This window comes from Metarhizium brunneum, chromosome 6 (genome assembly GCF_013426205.1).
Source record: "Metarhizium brunneum chromosome 6, complete sequence".
In the NCBI taxonomy this organism is placed as follows: Eukaryota; Fungi; Ascomycota; class Sordariomycetes; order Hypocreales; family Clavicipitaceae; genus Metarhizium; species Metarhizium brunneum.
Window position 1 is genome coordinate 2628645 of NC_089427.1, and position 17187 is coordinate 2645831.

Genomic DNA, 17187 nt, shown 5'->3' on the forward strand with positions numbered 1-17187 from the left:
GCCTCGCATTGTAGCATGCCAAGTCAGCTCAATCGATCCAACGGTGGCTTGTTTTCAGCCTTGAGGACGTGGGCATATACTTCACAGGTCTAGATTGTGTATCTTGCCCCTAATCTCTCAGACAGGCGCATACGTTCGAGCTGGGGGGCCGACCTTCTCTAGCAACATCGTGCAGCACCCGGCGGCACAAACAACGGTGGGAGTGTCGAAATGGCGCCTGTAACGCGGCCCAAACAGCCAGGGAATGAATCAGGGGGGTACCGGCCAGTATATCAAGACGACGACCGTGACGGATCGGAGGGTGGTGTCGGTGATGGTGATGCTTCCCCCAGTGACGGCGGCCATATTGGACAAGGTCGGGATGCTCGAGGGACATTTCGGGAAGGGGGTTTCCTCTCGCGGCCTTCGCGATCTGAGAATCGCTTCCGGGTTGCAACGTTCGTTCTTGCCGCGCTGCTGGTTATTTTAGTTGGGGTCAACGCCTTCATGGCGCTGCCCTTCGCCTTCAAGGGAAGGAACGACTCTTGTCCCTGCCGTCCCAAAGATGTACCTCAGTACTTTCAGACTTCACCTGAATTATGGGCCGGTCCTACGCCAACAGGAAAACCTGCTTTCATGGCACAGACACGAACTTTCGACCCAACCGCTACCTATGTGCCAAATGAGCCATTACAGACCTCCATTCCTATCGAGGGAATGGGCTCGGGGAATGAGAGTATCTTCAAGCTTATGGGCTACTTATCCCCCTACACACCTTCTCCAGGATTTGGCGTGGACGAGTTTCCACTTCCTGCTGGCGCAGAGATTCTTCAACTTCAGATGCTCTCTCGTCATGGATCGCGATATCCTACGACAGGATCCTCGGTTGCCCAGCTTGGGCAGAAGATTGCCAATGCCTCAGAGATATTCAGTCCAAGAGGCCAACTCTCGTTTCTCAGGGACTGGAAATACCAACTCGGTGCCGAAATCCTTGTGCCCAAGGGTCGCGAGGAGCTCTTCCAATCAGGTAAGTAGTTGATACTGGTGCCAGGAGCCCTGTCGTTCGTTGGGCTGACTTGCTCTCACTCTGCAGGTGTTTTACACAGCTACATGTACGGAAGTCTGTATAACCCGAACAGCAAGATTATCGTTCGCACAACTGTAGGTGCTTGACTGTGTCATAGTATTCATAGTGCCTTGGGCTGATGTTTGTAGACGCAAGACAGAATGCTCAAGTCTGCCGAGAATTGGATGGCTGGGTTTTTCGGACTGGAGTGGTGCGATTTGGATCGATCTAATTCTCAAGTTCTTATGCTAATCTCGCACAGGCCCAGAAATGCTACCATTGAAGTCATCATAGAACAGAAGGGATTCAACAATTCGTTGGCCGGGTCTTTAAACTGCCCGAACGCCAACGCCAAATCTTCAGGAAACGAAGCTGTCCATACATGGATACACGAGTACCTCAAAGAAGGTAAGGCTCTCTCATTGACCATCTATTCGCAAACACGCCGGCCTGATGCACGATGTAGCCCAGACACGATTCCAGTCAATGACAGAAGGGTTTACATGGACTATTGAAGATGTTTATGCTGCTCAGACCATGTGCCCATATGAAACTGTTGCCTATGGCTTCAGCAAATTTTGCGACCTCTTTACGTATAAGGAGTGGCGAGACTTTGGATATTCTACTGATCTATTTTTTTCTGCTATAAGCGGATTCCACAGCCCAACGGGGGTATGTACTGCCTCGATCCATCAACATTGTCAATATTTGAGCTTTTGCTGACGGAGGCGTAGAGAGCTGTTGGCCTCGGCTATCAGCAAGAAACCATGGCCCGACTTAAAAATCATACTCTGGGATACTCTGGCTCACAGATCAACGTCACACTCGACAATAATACGGAAACATTTCCCTTGAACCAGAGCCTCTACTTCGACTTTTCACATGATACTAATATAGTGTCAATTTTGACAGCCTTTGGACTCAGGCAATTTGCCGAGGAGCTGCCTGCCAAGGACTATCCCGGAGACCACAACTTCACCGTCTCACATGTGACGCCCTTTGGGGCACGACTCGACATGGAAATCATTCAAACTCCCAAGCCGCTGTCTCCGAATCGAGATGGCTATCTCCGTGGCGGGAAGACAAAGTATATCCACTTTATCCTGAATCAGCGGACGCTACCCTTGGGCAAGAGCTTCCCAGAATGTGATGCCAGCAGGAGGGACGGGTGGTGCGAGTTAGACGCATTCATTAAAGTTCAAGACGGCATGGCAGCCAGGGCCAACTTTGATCACGCTTGCTTCGGAGATTACCCTGCTGTAAAATATGGAGAGGCGACTGACGGTGTTCCGCCGTAATGTTCCATATGGCTTAAACTTTTCCGGCTGAATAAGTGGCCGAGTCAGTATATGCATACTACTTTCCTCTAATGTCTCCATTAATTTCAAACGTTTTCTCCTTTTAATATACGCAGGACACGGCCAATGGCCGGAACTGGTTGTTGCTTATCACTATATGGAGTCTTCACTTTTCAACTTAATCAACCCGTGGGCAAACTTAATAGATCAATGGTATGCGCTGTTCATGTACATACTAATATGCAGACCGCTTTTGCCTGTGCTCATCTACAATGCTGATATCCTACAGCTAAGAATAAAAATCAAGCCGTACTCCGATGCCTGCTACCAAAACCACATGTTGACAAAACCCAGAAGCCAAAAGGAAAAAAAAGAGAAGAAAAAAACGCCTTCCCGCATGCAAACTCCAGACCGGACACAATCTACTCTCTCTTCTCATTGTCCAATACCGCGCGGTCTCTATCAAACTGCACAGATGAAGCAGACGACTTCTTCTCAACAGGACCGTCAGAAACACTCATGGGACGCACCATGCTGGCATGTTCCTGAATGCCGTGTTGAGGCTCAATCATTTCGCCATCATGAGCAGGCTCCCCACTGGGGGGACTCCAAGCCAAGAAGTCCCGACGAACCTCAACATAGTCGTATGAAAATTCGCCATGCTGGTCATCATCCATACCGAGAAGCTCAGCTTCCTCAGATGCCCGAAGCTTCAAACCAGGGACGACATCGATAATCTTGGCAATAATGGCGGACATGACAAAGGCGTAAGCAGAGGCAGCGACGATGGCGGCAATCTGCCACCCGAGAAGCTTGTAGTTGCCGTCGATGAAGCCGCCGCTGGCTCCAGTGTTGACGCCATCGAGGCCGATGACCTTGCCAGTGGCGAAGAAGGCGTTAAAAATGAGGCCAACCATGCCGCCAATGCCGTGCTCGGCAAAGACATCAAGAGAGTCGTCGATACGAACAAGGAACTTGACTATTCGGGAAAAAGAAGGAGACATGTTAGCCGTGGCCCAGAATCATTTTTTTTAAAAGGTAAATATGCAAGAAATTTGTCCCCAACATACTCTTTGTGCCAAAGTTGCAGCAAACGCCAGCAACAACACCCAGGGCAATGCTCGCCCAGGGGTCAATGAATCCGGAGGCAGGCGTAGCAGCAACAAGGCCAGAAATCGTGCCCGAGCACCAGCCAACCATGGACCACTTCTTGGCCAGCCTAAAATCAAGCAGGCACCAAGTCATGGCGGCAAACATGGCGGTCAGACACGAGTTCCAGCAGGCCATGACAGCACGCAGGTTGGCGCCAAAGGCCGAGCCGCCGTTGAAGCCCAGCCAGCCGAACCACAGAAACATGGTGCCGAGGGTGATGAGCGAGATGTTGTGCGGGCGGAAGTTCATCATCATCCTCTCGTTGCGGCGGCCCAGCACCCACGAGTAGGCGAGGGCCGACACACCGGACCCAATCTCGACGGGGACGCCGCCGGCGTAGTCGAGCACGCCGTTCTTGTAACCCCAGCCGTTGGCGTTCCACACCCAGTAGGCAAGAGGGCAGTAGACCAGCGTGGCCCAGAAGAAGGTGAAGACCATGCCGGGGATGACGCGCCCCCTCTCGGCGACGGCGCCGACGGTCAGTGCGGCGGTGACGGCGCAAAACATCATCTCGTAAAAGGAGAACAGCAGCGCGGGGATGAGCGGCGATCCGACCGACGGCGTGGCCCAGACGTTGATGAGGCCAAAGTGCTTGAGGTCGCCGATGAAGCCGTTATTGGACGTCTGACCAAAGGCAAGAGAGTATCCCCAGAAGTACCACTGGAATACGATGACGCTAAAGGACATCATGACGACCCAGAGCATGGAGAGGGCTGATTTTCTCCGCGCGAGACCAGAGTAGAGGAACGCGATGCCGGGGACCATGAGGAGCACGAGACATGATGAGATGATGATGAAGGCCTGGTCGCCCGCCTGATACCACTGGTTAAGGTTTTCGGTCCCTATTTATTCATAAACCATGGTTAGGAATTGTTTTTATCCATCCCCCCCGGCCATCTCCCTCTATTACAAGAAGCGGCTTCAAAAAGGATGCTGCGAAACGTTAAGTTGGTACATACTTGAATCGCCGCCAATATCATCGTTTGTGCCATTGAACACGGCTGGCGCCCCGAGATGGGCGTACGACATATTGGAATGAAAGGAGAAAGATGGGGAAAAGATGTCGAGAGAGATTCGAAACTTGCAACCAGCAGAAGAATTCTATGCCTTATGCTTGTTATCCCGTCCCAAAATCAGATTTCTTTCTGGCCCGGCCCCGAGTTTCCCCTTTCCCCAAGGCACCAAAGTCCCAAGACGCTGAGTGAGAATCGCGATGTCCGGTTTTTCGCTTTCCTGGTGATCCTGAGTACACCCAATGCCCTCCAACAACGAATGACGTATATCCAAGTTTGTTAGGGTTGTCAAAGGGGACAAGAGGGTTTTGTAAATGCGAGGCAAATACTACCAAAAATCAGGAACATAAACACACCGCAGCTGCTGGGGGGGAGGGAGGGATACTCCCATCTATATAAGATGACTACGGACTACTCGGTACAAGTAAAGGGCCTAGGCCAACCCTTTTTTTTTTTATCTCTGTTGCGGGAGAGTCAAGTAGCGACGGCTCAACTACTTCCAAATGCCCTCTTGTGCTGTCTGACAAAATAACCTAGCTTGGTCGATACCGGGTTCTGGGGACAAGCAAGTACATGGCGGCATAGGCAAGTTGGCCATAGACGGCGAGGTATAGATAAGGACTCTTAAGTTACCCAAGCTGGCGGCGCAGATCCCTGCCCAGGGACATATCCGATGAATGGGGAGCCAAGAATGCAACTGAAAGGGCGTTCCCAAAGACCCGCTTCCTCGGCAGGGCCAATTAGCCTCGGGCTATCGGCGCGAGCATTTTCTAATTTCTTGTCGACTGCGGATGGTGCATTGGGTATTTTTGGCTATTCGTGCACATTACTGGACACGGGCTTATCGTGGGGTGCCGAAAGCGGAGGGGGGGTGTGCGCAGTGAATGGTGCTGCCTCGTTGCTTCACGCGCGAGATCCCGGGGAACGCATCTGTTACGAGTGAGCTTTGGCAAATTGTCAACGGCTTTGGACGTGATTGGGAACAAGCGTCAAGGGACATGTGATTTATGACAATGCTTTGGGTGACATGACAGTCTCCGGGTTTTGTCGTTGCCATGCCAGCTTGCACATTGCACTGCATCGGCGCGTTCAGTGTTTGAAAGCTTATGCTTAATTTCCCCTCTATTTCAATGTCTCCGGGCCCATTGATGACTCGGATACTAATGGATTTGCTTTGCCTCAGTCCAGAGCAATCATCGAACAATAAGTGTTGGCCGCCAGTCGAGCATCGAGACATGGGACATGCTATCTCGACGCCTGTCTCGCACCCCTGGACGGTGCCTTGCGATCCCGGAAACGTCCGCGGCAAAGCCAAGTCCAAATATCAAGAACACAGCCAGAAGCCAAAGGGTCTCTAGGGTCTTATCTATTTGGGGGCGTGAACCTTGCATCCAAAGACGCCGTCCGTATGCACTCCGTCCCTCCGTCCCGGCACCACGGAGACAACCAGGTGATGAGCCCAACCAGGCACCAAAAAAATTAACCAAGAATAAAGCAATAAAAGCCCTTTACCAATAAAACGACGTCCAGCTCTCGCAATGCGACAATGTCTTTCCGCACAGTCCCATTCTTCGCGTCCATGTCTCGGGAGACGGCAACGGGCTGATTTTACATTCCTTTTTTTTTTTTCCTTCTCACAAGCCTTAACTCACATGTGAGAACCAGGCAGCGTGGCGACCGGCCCCACACCTGCCGTCAGCAGCCAGTGCCCCAAGGCTGCTGATAAGCATCGCCCCGCGAACCATGATTGGTTCACTCCCTCGGTACTCCGTACTTGGTGCTGACTCAGTACGCCCAGCCAATCACACACGCCCACTGCCAACAAATCTCTGACAACGGGCATCAGAATCTATTACTGGCCCTCCTTGGTCATCGCTCCTTCTGCCCTCCCGCTGCGCCAAAGCTTGGCTTCCAGCCCTGGGCCGCCTTGGCCCATGGCCCATCTCATGTGCCCCAGGTTTTTACATAAGTAACGTGTCAAGGCCGTCCATGTCCTTTATCGCTATCTGCAGCCGCGCTCTGGCCAATCAATCGCCTGACGCAGCGCCGACATGGACGTTTGACTTCCCTGGATACTAATAACTCCGTACACCAGGCTATCTACTATTTGTCACAGGGAGCCTTTTCACCAGCCCATTCTGAGCTTCAGCTGAGCATGCCAAGTCCATCGATGAAGAACCAACGCCCATTTCAATAATGAACTCGACGGGGTCAGAATGCGTCCTGGGGTTTATTAATCGGCCATTCTCATAACCGCACCCCCCTGTCCCAAGTCCAATCTTGGACGCTGGGTAGCTATCGAGATATCCCCGATGACGACGATCTACGGAGTACGGAGTACCGTTGACCTCTTTCAGGTTTCCTTCACACTGGCGCACACTCCGATCCTCGCAGCCCCAGCTATTTGCCGTCTTGTCTGGCTAATTCCCGCCAGTCATGCGCGATGACGAACAACAGCCGTCCACCACAACCACAACCGCCTTTAACGTTCCTGCAATACAACCGCTGGCACACCCATCCAGTCAATGTCACATGGCATTTCCTCCTCGTCAGACATAAACCCGTGCAAGACACGTACAAAAAAAACCTTTAGGGTCGCAACTCCAACTCCCGCCAGCAAGCCACGCGCACCACCAAGAAAGCACGGCGTAGCGTTTCGGCAACAAAACTCTGTACTTTGCCGCCATGCGTCCCAATGGTCCTCGCCTAATCTCTATTCCTCTAGCAAGGCGCCGTCTGGTGCTGCAGAACCTGCCCTGCACCGTTCCAGAAAAGAGCCGCGTTAAAGAACTCACCGTCCCGCAGACAGACCAGATTGTCCGCCTGAAAGAAACAACGCCGACGACTTTACCAACCCTTATTACTACCACCCAAAAAAAAACGCTGCTTCTCACCCCGTAAAACACGACCTCCCATTGAACCCGAGAAAATGTCGTCCGGCCTCGACTAGCCCCCCCTCGTAGCTTCTCACCTCCTTCCCAATCGCCATTCCCAGCTCGCAAACCCCCCTTATTACTGTACTCCGTCCGAAGGGGGGGCCCAGCAATAGCATTACCATCCTTATCGCCCAATGATATCTTGGACCGTCGTCCCCCGTCAAAAGACTAAACATGTCGGGCCCCCCAAACCGGATCTGTCATGAGTGGCAAGGCCCCACGACCACCCAAGCGTCCATGCGTCCTTCACGGACTTCTTATCTCCTCTACACCGTGCAGTATGTACGTACATACATACAAGCTCCCCGACAACCTTAATTATCACGGGAGCCCTATGTACAGAGACAGCAACTTTGACAGGTCGCAAGGTCTGGGGAACGACCGAGTCTGGCAGGTGCCCATGTGCGCTTATCTCCTAGTCAAACGGGAGAGATCTGGGGAAAGCCCAAGTTTCATTGGTACGTAAACACAAGAAGAGGGCGCATCAGGGTCGAGAGACTAGTAGTAAGCTTTGAAAGTATTTTACCTAGAGTGTCAAAACTCTCCACTCGACGACACCCAAAGCGAACTGCTGCATGGACCATTTCACAGCCCTTCCTAGCAGCTCAAACTGTCACCAGACCCTTCGACGTCCTAGTAGCAGAGGTATTGATATCCAGCCAAACCTCCGATATGCGTCATACTGCGAATAAAGCATCCTGGAAACGCCCATGGGAGCAATCATGCCCACCACCCGGCCCCCCTTCCCCCGCCCCTACGCAGGTAAAGATTCCGTTTTGCCCCAGCGCCTCAGAAGATACACAGCTTCCCCGTCTGTTCCTCCCTACTAATCTCATACGTCAAGATGTCATGATTTCTGTAATGCAGCATCAGCCTGTACCGGCGCGGAACTGCCACTCGTCGCGTCTCATCCACATCTCCCAGCACACCGTCTTCTTGGACCGGCCCTATGGCCATGCCATGGAGCGGACGTTTGCTGACCCTGAACGCCGCCTCGTCCGATTGCCTGGGCAGGACCCAGTCGATTCGCAGACCGTAGTGAAGTACACCTGCTAGTTTCTCAATCGGGTTTATGAGACGCGTGGGAGTAACGAGTAGCACTCTGCCAATTGGGGAGCCGATGACCACTAGGAATAGTTCGGGGATGTGGGCCACCATGTTGAGTCGGCTTGTTGCGCGGAAATGCGGCCTCATGGCTCGGCCGGGCGTCAAGCCCATGGTCAGGGCGTATGGACAGAGGATTCCTAGTTCTGGCAGCCCTCTCTGGCGAGGCTTATCAAGGGTACGCATTTCGACATCCTTTTCATACAATCGCAGCATGTGATATCGTTCTGCGAATTTCCCTAATCCGGTTACATAGCCGGCCGTGTTTTCATTATACTCGGTGCCTCTCCGGAGGAAGTCTGTAAGTTTACCTATGCGTCGAGGTGCCTTGAGAGCTTTCCCACTATGTGGCATGTAAATCATGTCGAGTCGCACAGGAGGATTTCTTCTCGGCCGTAATTTCATGCACTGTGAAGACGGCGGCGGGAAACGAGCGTCGTCGTGTAACAAGCCTTCACTTTCAGACTCTGACGGAATCAAGGAAGCAAATGGATCTGTAAAAATATGCTGCACAGGTAGAGAACTCTCTGTAGGGTTTGGGGGCGCGGTTAACATGGGGTGGCCAACCGGTAGAGCAACATTTGATGTATGCGGAGCTTGTATTTCCTCAGCCTGGTTTGCCAATGTCGATGGGATGTCGCTCTGTGCTGCGTGATCTGTGGCATAAACGATATCGTAAAACGTTTCATCATCATTTTCGTCATCGACTTCCCCAATTTCCAAATCTTCACCAGGCTCAAGCTCGTCGTCAGAGTTGGTTTCTGCGTTTTGGTCGTCCTCTGCCTCGGCGCCTTCACCAGGTTCCGATTCGCCAAGCTCAAAGGCCTCATCATCACTCACATCGTCAAAGGCAAACTCATCGTCGCCCATGTCTGCGGCCAACTGCACATCTTCGGGGGGATCGTCCGCACGAATGATGGCATTTCGCAACGTGGGTTGCGTGCACGGGTTGTCCGGGAGGTCCCGAATAGTTTTGGCCAAGTTGACCATTGGATGAGGACCAGCTTGGAGTTTGGGCACCATTTCCAGGTCCTTGAGCTCGGCACCTAGAAGCTCCTCCTCAGAACGGACTGCTAAAAAGCTAGTGTTTGGAAGCGCGAGAATCCCCCAGCCTCTATATGCACCATGCGTGTTAGACAAAACTGTGAAGATCAAGGTATGAAAAACGGCCAACGTACCGGGATGTTGCGGGCCAGAATTCCTCACTCTTTAAAAGCGGGCTGGTCGATGGCATGACCCTGATGGCGGCTTGGAATGCTTTCCAAATATCGGCTAGCCACATGGCACCCTTGATATCAATAGCACTGATCTTCTCCGCATAGCCGTACTTGTCATCAACGAAGCTGATATTTGGGATATTGTCCGCCAAGGGTCCCAATGACACGACTATCCGCCAATTACGAGCACGACGACGCACATGTGATTCCATGCCATCGCAGCACGCCTCACAGTCGCAATTCCGACTCGACCTCGATCCGTTGGTGGCCAGGGCCGGTGCAAACACGGTTACTTCGTACCGGTTCGAGCTCACCGCTATAAGGCGAGACTTTTGATGCAGCGCCAATCCCCAGGCTGAGATGCCAACGTTTTCGTGAAAGAAGGGCTTTGGTGCATTCCCTGCGTTCAGAGATGACACTGAAGCTCGGCGTTGTTTTGGCGTTGCAGAGCTGGGTATCTCGGACTTGGCGAGAATGTACTCGGCAACATCCTTGGTATAAAATGCAATAACATCGCCATCGTCGTGGCATGTGAGGACGACTTCCTCCTGTCCCAGCGACCCAACAATGATATGATTGATGGAGTGGGGAGACGTGGGATCGAGATAGCCTCTGATCTTCAGCGCAGCCCGACTCGGAGACGTGACAAGTTGGACATCGGGATGTCGGGGTATCGTTTGTTTCGGGACGCTTCGTGGCACATAGACAAAGACTCTGCCGCGGTATGCAGAAAAGTACAACTAAACGACGCTGGGTCAGCTTCCTTCTTCTGAGGGCTTGGGTACCAGTTTGTAAGTCAGGGGTGTCAGCCAACATTATATTTCTGCGACAAGGCAGTCAGATTATTTCTGTAGGCCTGCATAGTAGGCACCAATTTATAAATCGAGTTTGCAGGTACAGGATGGTCTTCATGTTGGTCGCCTTCGGAACCAGGCCAGTTGGTTGGCCATTCCATCCCTGCAGGATGTAGACCCAACAAAGTGCGCTCGCGGTCGAGAATGGCTCGCTTGGCCTCGTCGCCAAACTATGTCGATCAGTCAGCGTCATGGTCAAGACTGTGGGGGGACCAGGTGTCAGGTGTCAGATTGATTATCTGCCTTATTGAACTACATACCCGATCCGTCGCCGTCTGCGCATGGCATGTCCCTACCGTGGCAGGCCGAAACAGGCGATGCTTTGCCTCTGGGCTTTCCATGGAGGAGGGCTAGCAGTGGCCGCTGCTAGGCCGTGGAAGAAATCGCACATGTATGCGTGGGGAGGCGGACGGCCGTCGCCGGGGATGATGGCCCAAAGCGGGACGTCTTTGTGTCTTGATTGCCGATATCACCAAGGAACAGGCGGCGAAAGCGAAATAGGGAGTCCGTCCGTCCGGGATGCAGTGTCGGGCTCGGCCAAATATCGGTTTGGGAGATGCAGCTCGAGTTTTTTTTTGTTTTCGGCAAGACACGGGGCTGAAATGTTGTCTATATCTTTGGATGATGATGTTCGGTTGGAAACGTGGTTCGAGGTTCACGGTTGGAGGGTTGTCGTCACATGGCCATGTGGGACATGGCGGCCATTGCGGGTGGCAGGCGGCGGGGTGGATCCGAGCTGTCACTGCCCGAGGAGGGGCTATGAAGAAGGAGCATTGGACATTGAAAGCACCGATACGGTCCACGAGGGCTGGAGATACATTGTACATAAGTACGTGACGCCGCGAAACCATGAACCCAACAGACTCGCAAAACGCTGCCACAGGTTCACATAGCCACGGAACATCAAGCGCTAGTTCGTTCCTTCAAATCAAATAACCCCATCTCCTCACTCCCTCCTCATAGCCTCCACCATGCTCATCATCCGATAATCAAGCACGACACCAACCCAGTCGTCCTCCACCAACGAATAGCCCTCGCTCTCGTTCCCCTTGGGCTTCCTCGGATTCAACGCCCAATAGCCAAAATCCGCGTCCACCTCGCCCAAGTACCTCCACAAGTTCTTCCAATATCGCACGTCGCCCACACTCGCCGGCAGCCTCGGCGCGCCAATCTCGCCCACCCAGACGGGCGCCACGCCCTCCTCGAGCAGATACCCCCAGTGCCCGCGCATGCTCTCACGAAACGACTCATATGTCCTCTTGGAGAAGCGACCTCCCAGACTCCCCCATCCCGACCAGGCGTACACATGCGCCGAGTACACGAGCTTGTTCGCAATGTCCAGACTCACTGGCCGCTTCCGCGCCCCGCGCAAGTCGTTTGCAGACTCGGTCCCTTCCACCACCACGAGCCAGTCCGGATTCATGGCCAGCAAGCGATTCCCACAGCGCTCTGCCGCCTCTGCCCACTTGTGCCACGGCATCGTGCCCCAGAGGCCTCGCACCTCGTTGCGTAGATCAACGCCAATGACGAGCGGATCGTTGGTGAATCTCGTCATGACCGTCTCCCAGTTCCGTATCCACTCATCCTCAGATTGTGTCACCTTGCAAATGCCCAGGAGATGGTCATTCGCCCACGCCGCGTCGCATGGGTTCGCACCGCAGCACCACGTCGCCCTCGTAATGTGATTATTGACAATCACGGCGATACCTTGCTCCGTTAGCGTTGTCGCGACGGCCTCGAGGATATCCAGCGCCCTGAGTCCCACGAGGTCCGCGTTCGCCCTGACCAACCTGGCGTCGATGACTGGGTTTTTGGAAACCAGCTCATCTGCGTAGGGAAGTCGGACGCTGTTAAAGCCCAGTTTCTTGATTGTTTGGGCAATCACTTTGCGGTGCTGCACGTCCAGCCCTCCCGGGACGAACAGCTCATCGCTTGCGCCGTACCAATTTATCGACGCCAGCTTGAACCTCCTCCCCTCTGCGTCAACGATATGCCGACCCTTGGTGACAAGAGGCAACGTGTAGTTTGTAATCTGGGTGCGTTCCAGGGGTGGCGGTAACGGTTTCTTGCCAAACGATACTGACTCCATGTCCGGGATCCAAACCGCACTTATAGCCACCTCTGACCTGTAAAAGTACCCAACAAAGCAGCCCAGGAGGAGGACTACACCCAAGAATATCCATCTTCGTGGTCTCCGTGACACAAATCGCCATAGTGGCCACGCCCTCTGCTTCTGTTTCATCCACACAATGCCGCCGTCACCACCTTGGCCAATACCTGGCGCTTCAATCCTCGCCGCGGCTCTGGTTGCAGGCAACGAGAAGAATGGTCGCTCCGGCTCCGGCTCGTTCCATCTGTCGCCATGGCCATCTCGGGGAAATCGGTTTGCCGCCCACGCCGCATCGCCAGAATACGGCCCGGATAGCCTTAAACCTCCTCTCATCCCGGCGAGAGACTGTGTATTGTATCAATCTCAAACACGGCAGTTGGGCACGCGACCCTCAAATAGGGTAGGACAAAGGACAGTTGCTGCCGAATACAACGCCGGATTCTTAATAACGGAATCAAAGAGGGATGATTCTAAAAATTCAAGTTGACCAATTCAAAAAACATTTCCTTTGCGTCTGGGAATCGAGTCTCAAACGTTGCGAGTCGCGTCCCCCCAGGCCCATCCAGATCCGGCGCTCCCGTGCCGCCGCCGTCGATCAATCAACTGCTGCCACGGCACGAACCTCGCCGTCTTTCTTGCTGACGAAAATGAAAGAATGTATGCATGTATATTCGTACGAGTATATCAGCTCGCAATCTTTGTCCCGTGAAAGAATAGACAAGGCAGGATTTATATATACTCAAAGTCAATGCCAAATGAATGTGCGTCCGAGGCTCCAAAAAGGTGGCGGCCTGGGACGCAGCCATTATGCCACCCTGGTCTCCCGTCACTGAAAGATGCAGGCTGCGACATTCCGTTTTGCTGCTTGCCTATGCCTATGGTTGTGTCACTTGTGTGGCTGACTCGTGAGTTGGCGAATCTGATGCAAGACTTGCGAATGGTTGCGCGTCAGCTTGGCCTACATTCTTGAAATGTTCAATGTTGGTTCAAGCCTGGCACTACTGCCTACTTGCGTCTGGTGGGCTCTTCTGATTCCTCGCATGGCCGGGCTCCAGTCATACGGGCATCAGCCCAGCATTTAGCACGACGTGTCTTTTTGCTCATGTATGCCAAATGCTAGCAGGCAGATATGCCATCGTCCTTGTACGCTCTTGCTACATCTGGCATTAGATTCATGTTGCAAAGTGCGGGAAGCTGCCGTATTAGCGCACAATTCAGTCATGGCTAGGGCGGCGTTTGCCCCCATCGGCAAGCCGATCCAAGATTGGGCGAAATGCCAACAGGTCATCCAATTAACTTGTATATTTGACTTTTTGATCAATTCTATGTACAAAGCGGACGAGGTGCTGGTTACCAATTGGAACCGCTGTGCCTTTATTTACACGGCAGAGATGTGTGCCCGCCCTTGAATCGCCAGCTTCTTTGCCCACAGCACCTCTCTGGTCTACTATACACCCAGATCCCCGGTAGAGCCACTCCAACCCCGTGGTCATTAAGCGATATTAGACAAGATGGTTCTTGGCTCTCTCATTATTCTCGGGCCGTGTACTTCCTATGACGCCGATTTATCCAGCACCACCTCCCAAGGCAGCCATGTAACTAAAGACCACTACAGTGCAAGTCCCATAATCCTCTAATTATGCGTAAAAAGGAAGTGTCACGACCATGACGATTTTCATTGGGATAGCTTCTTTAGTGGGGAGAATTTTATCTTGACTGGACCAAGTCATGTCTCCCCCTCGATCTACTGCAAAGGGAGCATCAAGACCTTACGTCCTAGGACTTGGCCCGGCCAAGTCTTGATTTTTAGGCACCAATTCCGGTGCTCTCCGGGTATAATTCCGGGGTAGTGTTTGTTCGAGTGGATAGACAATGCGTCCGCAGGTGTCTCTGGGTGACGGGTGTCGCTCGCATAGTCTCTTTCGTAACAGTTTGTTGATTCATTAAAAGCTCTCTTTCCAAGGCATAAAAGATGCAACAAAGAGAACTAGATTGTGTGACTTTAAATTCTGTTCATGCCGAGCGGGTTCATGTCTTGACGATCGGTTCTTTCGGGTCGCTCGGGTCGCGCAAATGTTTCCTGATGATCCCACGAGGCTGTCTGCGGCCCTCGAGGACTTGAGAATGATCTCACAGGAACGTTATACCGTGCCGCCTGGCCGAAATAGTCAGGGGTTCGCCGTCCAGGCGATGGCGATTTTACTGGAGAGAGTGGTGTTACCACAACGCTAGAGTCCCTGGAGAGCATTTCGTACGAACGTGAATTGCGTAATTCTTTCTTAGTATCATGGCGAGCGTCCACAGACACAAACTCTTTCTGTCTGCGGCTACTCGGTAGGAACGACGTGAACAATTCGTACCAGCCGGTAAACATGGAAATACGGCCCAATAGGAACATCAGCCAAATGCCGTTCAACTATCCCATCATGTTAGTCAAATATGCAAGATTCTGAGTAGGGCTTATACGCCAAATTCGCCTCAAGGGGGAAGAACAAATTGGTACGGGGATAGAAAAGGGAACCAACGAACCCCCAATAAGAGTAACACAGCCGTGACCGTGGCTTCGTTAACGACAATGGAGCCCGCATATTTGAGACATTGATTCTTGTCACCCCCTGCACCAATGAGGCAAGTTACCCAATCTTTTGCCATGCTGGGGTCGTTTGTTACCGATTGCACAACGTTGTCTTGGAACACGAAGATGACCGAGAAGAAGATAACATCAGCAATGATGATCAGGACGATGGCAATGCCGCGCCATTGTAAGGCAATAACCCGTTTCACACGACGATAGGCTTGGCGAGGGGACACCGTTCTGACGCTGCTAGTGTATGCCGGGAGGCTCGACCCTTCCGTTGAGGCAGAGTTGTCGTATAAGGAGGCCAGGTAAACTTTGACGCAGTAGCCAAATGTCGCAAACGTAATAATCACAGTTGCGCCAGCAAAAATGAGGAGCGGGATCCACACATCGGCGAGACTGTTCTTGTGATTGAGGTGGCACGTTGAACCGAACCGAAAAGAAACACCGCTGAAGACGAGAGCCAAGGTGATGCCGAGTAAGGGAATGCCCCAGCCGGCAGCCTGAGCAAATATCATGAAGCTTCTTCCCACAAGAACCTGCCAACAAATCTGAAGATGGAGGGAGAGCGATCGCAAGAAAGCCCACATAACACCACACCAGCCCCCCAAGAGGAGGAAACTACCAGAAGCACCGCACACCTTACTGGTGGACATGCTATGGGGAGTAATTTTGTCATAACACTGATCAGGACGAGCAGCCAGAGGGATCACGAATCCGAGCTGAGAAAGTCTCGTCAGTATCTGACGCGATATCATATTCCAGGCATGCGGACGATGCTCGAACTCACATTCATCAGGAGGACTCCAATAGTTAAACAGACGCTCAGATAATGTCTATTGGTCTTGTCCACGGGAAGAGCTGCCCAAGAAGCAAGCAGATACACGCAACATATGGCGCTCACGGCCGCTATCCAGTTAGCCGCCACAGTCATAGAGTTGAAGCTGTCTGGGTAAATCCAGTCCGTCATCGGACAAGGAAGGCAGCATTTCAGGTCATCTGCAACCTTCTGACATAGCCGGCCTTCTAGGTCTATTCCATGTTAGCGAGTATACCAGAGAAGGCCAGGCTGATAGCAAGTGGTCAGAGTAGCATACATCCTTTGCTGTGTAAATAGAGATTCGAATCGACAAATGGCGGGGGACACAGGTTCACCCCAGTTAGATTGACCATCTTAACAGGTCTCGATTCCCTCCCCCAAGACCTTTGAACTCTTGTTATAAGTGAATTGGCCGATGCAATGTTGGTTACTTATAGTCAGTGGAGTACGATGGTAATTGTAGTCGTTTCCCCACACTAGTAGATGTTGCTCGCGGTCCCAGACGTGAAGTATTATAGCACAAGCGATGATGTATTATGCGTGTGCCCACACCCTGTTCAGTATCCGGCGGCGAAATTTCGACGAATTTAGGTGCAAGTATTCGGGTACAATTATCAGACAGCCCTTAATATGTAAAGAGAAAACAGAAGTAAGAAGTATAGTAAGAATGTGCTGAGAGTAGCACGAATATAAACGCCGAATAAACCACGAGGAGGTTGTTTACAACCCTATAGTCACAGACATGGCTCCTTTGATATACAGTTATGTCGACGACACTGAGCCAAGGTGAGACGGGCTTCGGCTTCGAAGGGCAAGTATTCGTTGTAAAAGGAGTGTAGGAATAGTATGGAAATAGGTCAACGTAAAGCAATTTGGGCCTGAAGTAAGCAACAGGTGTGATGGGTGGAGGGCGAAGGAGGACCATAAAGTACTCGGACGTTTACTCCGTCCGCGGGAGACAGGCTCCCACAAGTTCTGGCTGCTCGACATCAAAGTGGGTGGCCGTGGGCGTGAGTCTTTCGAGGTGTCAAGAATCAACTGGTGTTGTGTGTGTGAGCGG

The 17187-nt window shown here is 52.4% G+C and overlaps 5 protein-coding genes across 5 annotated transcripts; 1 reads left to right on the top strand and 4 right to left on the bottom strand.

The window, feature by feature from the left end:
• Positions 1-210: 210 nt before the first annotated feature.
• phyA_1 (3-phytase A) lies at positions 211-2343 on the top strand (the record flags this gene model as incomplete). The annotated part of the gene is made up of 6 exons (XM_014690727.1): positions 211-1006; positions 1073-1140; positions 1195-1256; positions 1308-1453; positions 1512-1717; positions 1780-2343. The coding sequence occupies 6 exons, from the start codon at positions 211-213 to the stop codon at positions 2341-2343; spliced, it is 1842 nt and encodes a 613-aa protein (XP_014546213.1).
• Positions 2344-2765: 422 nt separating this feature from the next.
• MEP3 (Ammonium transporter MEP3) lies at positions 2766-4524 on the bottom strand (the record flags this gene model as incomplete). Its single annotated transcript, XM_014690726.1, has 3 exons — positions 2766-3322; positions 3414-4337; positions 4455-4524. 3 exons carry the CDS (start codon positions 4522-4524, stop codon positions 2766-2768), a joined length of 1551 nt encoding a protein of 516 aa, XP_014546212.1.
• A 3709-nt stretch (positions 4525-8233) lies between these two features.
• Positions 8234-10960, bottom strand: G6M90_00g101350 (uncharacterized protein; the record flags this gene model as incomplete). The annotated part of the gene is made up of 4 exons (XM_066131589.1): positions 8234-9662; positions 9727-10505; positions 10580-10789; positions 10880-10960. 4 exons carry the CDS (start codon positions 10958-10960, stop codon positions 8234-8236), a joined length of 2499 nt encoding a protein of 832 aa, XP_065987630.1.
• A 605-nt stretch (positions 10961-11565) lies between these two features.
• On the bottom strand, positions 11566-13062 carry GUN1 (Endoglucanase E1; the record flags this gene model as incomplete). The annotated part of the gene is made up of 1 exon (XM_014690724.1): positions 11566-13062. One exon carries the CDS (start codon positions 13060-13062, stop codon positions 11566-11568), a length of 1497 nt encoding a protein of 498 aa, XP_014546210.1.
• A 1669-nt stretch (positions 13063-14731) lies between these two features.
• On the bottom strand, positions 14732-16480 carry G6M90_00g101370 (uncharacterized protein; the record flags this gene model as incomplete). The annotated part of the gene is made up of 4 exons (XM_014690723.2): positions 14732-15145; positions 15259-16029; positions 16098-16339; positions 16405-16480. The coding sequence occupies 4 exons, from the start codon at positions 16478-16480 to the stop codon at positions 14732-14734; spliced, it is 1503 nt and encodes a 500-aa protein (XP_014546209.2).
• Positions 16481-17187: the final 707 nt, after the last annotated feature.